Raw genomic sequence first — 8,196 nt, forward strand, 5'->3', positions numbered from 1 at the left:
CCAAGAGTCTTGACCAATTCATAACATCATTGTAGTAGACATTTTATTGCAAAGAAGGAGATATAAGTTGTTGGTCAACTACTATTGTAATTGAATATGTTATTGTCATTCATGATCAACTTATTAGTTTGCATGTCAATTGTTTGTCAAAATGTCAATTGGTTGTAGGTTCTCTTTTTTTTTTGGCATAAATAATGTTATAATTATGCATACCAAATGTTTGTTAAAATACCACTTGGCATAAGTGCATAAATGTCATCTTAAGTTGCATCCAAAGTGTTTGTCATAATTACTAGTTGTTGTAGCTGCATATTGCAAGTAGTTTCAGTCACATATATACATTGAATATTGTCAAAATAAGTTGCATATTCATGTTAGGTCATTGTTTAGTCAATTTAGAGTCATTTGTAAACATTCTCATTGATGTTAATTGAAGAAAAGAGTCATTAAAGCAAACTGAAATGTTATATCAATCATATGACCCTTGTATGTGAAGTGTTTGATGAAATTCTTCAAGCCTTCAATCAGCATTTTAAAGTTAGATTTGAGCATGGTCATTACAAATTATTTTTGTATTATAAAAAAATTGTCATACCATGCCACAATACCTATGGCAGCCTTTATTAAAAAGGCAAATTGCAACCTCTTTCTTATTGTAAACGTGGATGATTGTATATTAGCAATTCAAGTGATTGACCAGATAAAAACTAAAAAAAACAAGAGCTCTTTGCGAGCTAGAGTCCCTACCTTTTGGCAATAAAAGGGGTTGCACTTTTTAGTGTCACAAGAAAAATTATCTTCAAAATTTTATTCTATGAAACATTGGTCTACTTTCTTAGTGATTGCAATCCATGTATTGGTATTTAATTTTTTTTGTTTTCAAAGAAAAATGTAATTTGTCAAAAAGTTTACAAATATATAATCTAATTTTATTAAAACGTTATTTTCTAAACCTTAAACTAAACTTACAACATATTTATTAAAATAACTTATAAATAATAATAATAATTTTTAACTCTATTTATCTTAGTTTTTAATTTGACTAAAGCAAAATATTTATTTTAAAATTATAAAGATGAGATTGAGCTTATATTTCTCCTGAGTTTAGAATTGAAGTATAAAAGTTATAAAAAAATATGCCTCTAACTATGTCCTATTCGCTGATGGAAATAAATTCCCTTGCTCTGGAGAGGACTATGGTTTTAGTCACATTGCATTGAATAAGGTTTGTTTAATAGCAAGATAACCCCTATAACAAAATGGAAGGATTTCAGATTGTTCGTGGGGAATTTCCTTTAAATAGGAGAGCATATTAGGTCAGTTTTTACCTTCTCCCGTTATCATTGTAAAAGTTAGTGAACTACAATGTTTTTTAATTAAAATTTGAATCGTTGTAAATAAACGCAATGTGTAGATCTTTGTTATTCTGTGGAAAAGTATGGTGGCATCGCATAATTACCAGACACTGTCGCCATTAGCCATGTCTTCTTTTTTATTTCTATCTGCTCGAGTTATGGTTCAAGAAGGCTCTGCCCAAGTTTGTAAAAAATATCAGACAAAAACTGATAGCACATTAATTACATTCTTATCTATTACATTTCTGTAAATTTTCAATTGGAAAAATAAGATTTTATGCCCAAGAAAAAAGTCCTTAACCAATGAGAAAGAAGATTTTTTGTTCTATAAATGAATTTAAAAATATATAGTCTATGAAACTTTAGAAATATGCTACTTGCTGGTTTTCAAAAAAAAAAGTGAGGTCAAACAAAAACATTAGTTCTTAATAAGAGTAGTTCACTATGAGGGATCGACCTTATAAAATGCCTTGGACAGTGAAATAATTAAAATATCATTTAGAGGCCAATTCAAAATTATCTTTTTGGATTATCTTTTCCACACAACACTAGCATGAACAACGTTTAGATGCCAACTACTAATTATTCTTCCTAAGCGACAGCATGAATAATGTTTAGAGGCAAAGGGGCGAATGAATGCCCTTGGGTTTGGGGAATTCCCCAAGTACTCTAATCCGCAATGCAAGCCAAGGGGCAAATGAGTGCCTTTCGACTTAGGGAATAATTTAGGGCCCGTTTGGTGAGCGGAATAGGAATACGTATTCTGGAATACATATTCCAAAAATTATGAATTTTTTGTTTGGATGCACCAAAACGGAATTGGAATACGAGATAAAATAGGAATACGTATTCCAATTTTGGCCCAAAAATGGGATTTTGCAATTCCATCCAAATAGGTGGTATTGGAATACATATTCCTATTCCATTTTTTTTTATTTCAGAAAACATAAATTTTTGAGTCCGCGAATTCCCATCAAATATTGGCTGAACCAAACGGAGAACAAAAATACGTTCTATTCAAGAATACATATTCCTATTCCGCTCACCAAGCGGGCCCTTAGGTAGTCCAATCCCTAATTGATATTGTGGGCGGCGGGAGCGAATGAGTGCCATTGCTCTTGAGATTTAAAAATGCTGAAAATTCAGTGTTATGACTAACAATATTGTGTAAAGTTTGAAACTGACTTATGTTCTAAGGGCTAAAGGGAATTGTAACTTTAGAAAAAATTGCTGCAGCCCTATAAGGCACATTACAAAAATAGATTACAATAATAGATTTTCCCTAAAATATTTTTTTTTACATCAACTCTATTGAACTACGATATTAAACGTAGACTTCGTATTAAATTAAATGATATGTTGACCGACCTATTTTCAGCTTTATAGTCATTCATTTTCTTTTTAGTAACCATGTTCAACTTCACAATTATTGTCAGACAATTGCAATATTAGAAAGTGAAAACTACATGTCTATATCCACAGTTTTGCAATATGTAACTTCAAAATATTTCATGGACCAGTCAAAAAATGCCTCGTAATATGTTACCAATCTTCCCTGGCCCTTCAACGGGAAAGAATTAATAACATCACATGTGCCCCCAGCTTCATTTTTACCCTAAAGCAATGTCTCAGTATGCTATTAATACACAGTAAAACTCGGAACAACTATGCAACATAGTGAAAATTACTTGCATCACTGAAAAAATGAAGCTACAATTATTGACATGAATGAAGATGGCGATAGCCAAAGGCCAAAACACAGCTGTCGTTGCTATCACGGAAAGTTAAAAGATGAAAAAACAGGTTTTAGTTACATATGAAAATCTGAAAATCTCAGAAAATATCTGAAGAGAAAAAATAAGACCTATATAAAAGCAACTTTCCTAACTCTTAAGGCAAGAGCCTACAACACAATATAAAAGCAACTTTCCTAACTCTTAAGGCAAGAGCCTACAACACAATAGTAAATTGTGAGTTCTTGATTGGAAAGTCTTGAGTTAGAATCTACTCATGCTTAACTAATAATCGAAATAATTAATCACAACAAATAATAATAATTAACCTTAGCTTTGGCCTTTTACTGATCAAAAAATAAATAAAAAATTCTCTAACTCTTAAAGACATGCCCATCAGAAAAACCATATTTTCTAATCTAAGCTTATACTCTTCTTCCAATTCTTCATGAAGCCGAAATGATAACAGATAAAAGTACCAATATAGAGCTGATATCTAATAGTGTTTTATCTGAAACTTCTGTTAATGATATTTCAATGAGCATGAATAGAATATCAGAAAGGAGACTTCAATTTTGAGTGTTGCTTTTCTAATCTAAGCTTATTCTCTTCTTCCAATTCTTCATGAAGCCTAAATGAAAAAAATACCTATATAGAGCTGAAATATTAAATAGTGTTTCATCTAGAAGTTCTGTAAATGGTGTTTAAAATAAAATGAATAGTGTATCAGGAATGAGACTTAATTCAGTGGTCTTTGTCCAATCATGATCCATCTAAAATCATGTTTAAGCATCCAAACCTACATTACAAGCTAATTCATGCATTTCAACTATAAGCGCCAAGGCTCACAAGAAACAAATCTCCAATTTCGACAAATATTATATTTTGAGCATAATTTCTTTTCTCAAGGTTAAGTACAAATACAAAATCAGCAATGAAATTACTTCCTATATTTTGTTAACTTGTATACAAACTAGTAAAACCATTTTACTGGCATGTACATCAATTATGGCATCCGTAAAATAATTATGTGCAGAAAAATATAGAAAGGTGAACATAAGCTGTTGAATTGCCAATTTCTCTTGCTCTGCTACATAGAAACTATAAAATGGTAGAGAAATAAAACAAAACCCATCCAAATGTATAAAAGCATAAGCACGATAAAGTTCCTCCCTTGTTTGCAAACTTGTAGAATCTGCTCCAAACAGAAAATAACTGTGAAAATAACTGATAGATTAATTTATCCAACAAGTGATTAATTTTGTAAGTTCTATTGATAATAGACTAACAAAATATCATACACAATTACTACAGTGTGAGCCCAAGGGGGTAAAATACGATAACTGATAGAACTTAGACATCTACGCAATGCCTTGCCTTTACACCAGAGCCATCAGTACAAATATATGTATATTACCCCTAAATAAATCCAAAGCTAAACCAAATGACAAAACAATCCAGAATTAGATATTATATAAAAACAGAGACCCTCTAACAATAGCAAAGATCAACAACAAAGGTTGAAAAGCATTCTAAGTCACTCTGTAATGTTTAAAATTAAAATGATTACCAAAAGTATTAACTCTAATGCCAATGCCCAAGAATGACTGATTAACCCCTGGCCTTAAGTTCTGCAAGACGCCGACTTAAATCATCCTCTTCAACTTTCTCTTCCTTGGTGGGAATTGCATGGCCGGCAGCTTGAGGTAGTCCAACAGATACCTCGAGCCCATAATCATCAGCTACCTGCTGCATCAAAGTGTTGACTTGATCCTCTGGAGTGGACAGTGAAGTGCTACCAGCCATAGCATTCTCAATAAACTGTGACTGTACCTCCATGTTCACAAACTGTGATTCAAATTGATCCATTGTTTCAGACATCTTCTGAAGATTATTGCTGGCAAGAGCAGTATCCAGTGCCCTGACAATTGATGTCATGGATTTATTAATTGTCATCATTTTGGCTTGAGTATCAAGCCTGGAAACAACTGCATCCAAACGAGAGGCTAATCGCATGTAGTTTAATTGCTCATTGTGTTTTCTGATGGAGTTTTCTGCATAGATGCGAGCTCCATCCATGTTTCCTTTCTCTATGGCTTTCTTAATTTTGAGTTTCTCAGCTTTTTCTTCCTTTTCACTTTTTCTTGCCTGTCTTTGCAGGCTTTTGGAGGTAAATTTCAGCTGAAATATCTGTTCCATCAATCTCTCGGAGCCTCCCATTGTATTCTCTAGATCGAAGCCCAAAAGTTCAATGAATATTTTCAATCCTGAAACACAGATTCCTGCAATGCCAATCGCCTCAAATTCTCAAGTCCACAATTCCAATTTTCCCAAAGATTAAGAAAGACAAGCAAATGTTCTAAACACAGATTCTTGCAGTACTTATCTCCAAGTTTCTCTAAGCTCTAAATTTCACTGACTTGCTAAGCAGTTATACAACAGAAGATACTCAAAATTAGCATCACTTAGGTGCCCCAGACACAACCACATCAATTGCATCAAATTCTGATTCTCAACTTGAAATGCTCTATTTTTGTTTCAATTGAGGAAAAATAAAATGAATAGAACAGATAAGAACACACACATAAGACCTGTTCCAGATAGGTCAAACACTCTAAAAATTCAAAGAAGTCTTTTAAATGCATCCCTTGCCCACCAAAATTACTTAAGCCTGCATCCTTTTCATTTGAACCACTGATAATTCAATAAAATCCTTGAAAATCATAAAAGAAGACTCTGAAACACAGATGTGAGCTATAACTAAAGCAAAGTTTGCCAAAGCCCCAAACTCAAGTCTCAAACATCAATAAGTTGCTAAGAAATGCAGACATGAAAGGCTAAAACGAAATTCCTGCATAATAAGCTTCAAATGTCTAAACCCTACAACAATTCCATTAAATTTGCATCACAATTGCTGTTCAAGACAGAATCCTCAACCTTTATCTCAACTCGTAACAAATTAATATGGGGAATTGAAGTAAAAGCCAATCCCAGTCTCAACGTTCCCTTTTTTAAATGGAATTCCGATTGTGTGGTCACACTTGGCTAAATCAGGGGGGTATTGCTCATGTCAAAGTTTACCAAGTTTCATGGATAGCACCCAAAAGCCGGATGTGTATTTTGACCTAGATGCCAACACTTGCATGTTTTAATATGGTTTACCTGTGACACAATTCTCTAAACTCGTTGTTGATTTACAACTGAAACTCGTCCCAACAAACCCGGGTCCCAATTTCACCAACAAAGGGGGGTATTGCTCATGTCAAAGTTTATCAAGTTTCATTGATGGCACCTGAAAGCCGGATGTGTATTTTGACCTAGATGCCAACACTTGCATGTTTTAATATGGTTTAACTGTGACACTATCCTCTAAACTCGTTGCTGATTTACAACTGAAACTCATCCCAACAAATCCGGGTCCCAATTTCACCAACAAACAAATCCGATCCCTTCAACATTCAGTAAAAACACTCCAGAGGCCAAATAACCTCCTAGTAAACAAGACAAGGATCTAAAACAACAATAACGGCAGTATATAGTTCCAAATTTCACAAAACCAACAAATTGAAAACCCAGAAGCTCAATGAACTTGCAGTAATTACCTACTATACAAAACGAAGACCAAAATTTCTGAACATGCATTACTCTAAGTACCCTAGTTTCCATGTTTTAAATAATAAACTGTTTGGTAAATCTTAGCTAAGGTTATGAGCTGCCTTGCAATGGCAGATTCCGAAACATTCTTAGGAAATATAAAAATGGGAAGATATTAATGGCCACAGGAGTTGTAGGTCGCCTTAATAGAATATAGGCAAACCTACGTCAAGTCCCTGGGAATGTCCCGTGACCATTATAAAGGTAGCCAGTGATCAATCGACCAGGGAAAACCATACTGCCAAAGTATGCAGTGTGAGGCTAATGTTTTTTAACAGTTCTTCAAACTAATGACTCCTGAGGCATCATCCGTCCAAATCCATATCAGAATGACACTTCCAAAAAATGAAAAACTCCAAAACCCTTGAACCCAAATCTCAATTATTTTCCTATATTTTGAAAGAAGAGATAATCACACCCACAAATTAATCGTTGCAGAAGCTCGGCGAGATCCTAAATAAATTTTCCAGGAGGAGTATCCAGTTCATATTTCTGAAACCTAAATGTACAAAACCCTCAAATCCAATGCGTCTCCTTTAATTACTGTCGCAAAACCCAAACATCACCCAATTTCGGATTGTCCAAAACCTCAACAATTCGACTGAATTTGCATCATATTTTGCCATAGAGAACAAAAATCTCTGGCATATCCTAAACAAGGAACGGATTCAAGATGTGACACAAACAAAAGAATAATTACCTGGAATAACTAAGTGCCCCCGCAAAATTCAATGCCTCGTTTCAAAATTCTGCAACACAAAATGCCGTCCTCTGACTAGCTGAGTAAGAACTCTGCAAATCCAGTAAGTCCACTAGCTATTATGGTTGCAGAGCACGATGAGGTTATGCAGACTAATTTGATACTAATACCTTACGATTAGTACCTTACTCTAACGTTCCTCCGGTCAAATGGCCTTTATTTTCCCTAGCGTCCCAAATGATGCGATACAAAGGTTTGGAAGATGAGAGCGCTCTCTCCAAGGTTTGTGAGTTTGGTTTTCTAAGATCAAATAGAACTGAAAGAATTTTAATGTTGTTGAGGTAAAAGACCGTTAACAAGATAGTAGACCATCATTTTAGACTTCTTGAATGAATCAAGGGATTTTAATGGCGTCTACGATATTGAAGTGATAATTTCAAATTATTTATCATCATTATTATTTGATGATGAGTTTATTTGTTTTTTTTCAAGTTTTTTAAACAAATATTAAAGTAAATGACATAGTTGACTAGAAAAGTATAAGTCTTTATTTTAAAAATAGAGTGGTTCTCCAATTCTATTAGTATCATTATGTAGAAGATACAAACTACTATTTTTCATTTTTCTTTAAGCATTTTTTATTTACATGTTTCATTTCAAAGGTGGAGTGAGTTGCTTCTCAATTGATCTATAAGAAACTTCTCTCTCTAAGGTATATTTGATCATATGTTGACTTGTTATGCCTTGCACACAT

At 33.6% G+C, this 8,196-nt stretch overlaps 1 protein-coding gene across 1 annotated transcript; it reads right to left on the minus strand.

The window, feature by feature from the left end:
- Positions 1–4,300: 4,300 nt before the first annotated feature.
- On the minus strand, positions 4,301–7,792 carry LOC149564971 (ESCRT-related protein CHMP1B-like). The gene is made up of 3 exons (XM_089818507.1): positions 7,627–7,792; positions 7,443–7,534; positions 4,301–5,370 (listed from the first exon to the last, which is right to left on the minus strand). Exon 3 carries the CDS (start codon positions 5,306–5,308, stop codon positions 4,700–4,702), a length of 609 nt encoding a protein of 202 aa, XP_089674633.1. The 5' UTR covers positions 5,309–5,370; positions 7,443–7,534; positions 7,627–7,792; the 3' UTR covers positions 4,301–4,699.
- Positions 7,793–8,196: the final 404 nt, after the last annotated feature.

The sequence above is a fragment of the Cupressus sempervirens genome, chromosome 3, assembly GCF_028749045.1.
Source record: "Cupressus sempervirens isolate cs-2001-9-10 chromosome 3, ASM2874904v1, whole genome shotgun sequence".
NCBI lineage: Eukaryota > Viridiplantae > Streptophyta > Pinopsida > Cupressales > Cupressaceae > Cupressus > Cupressus sempervirens.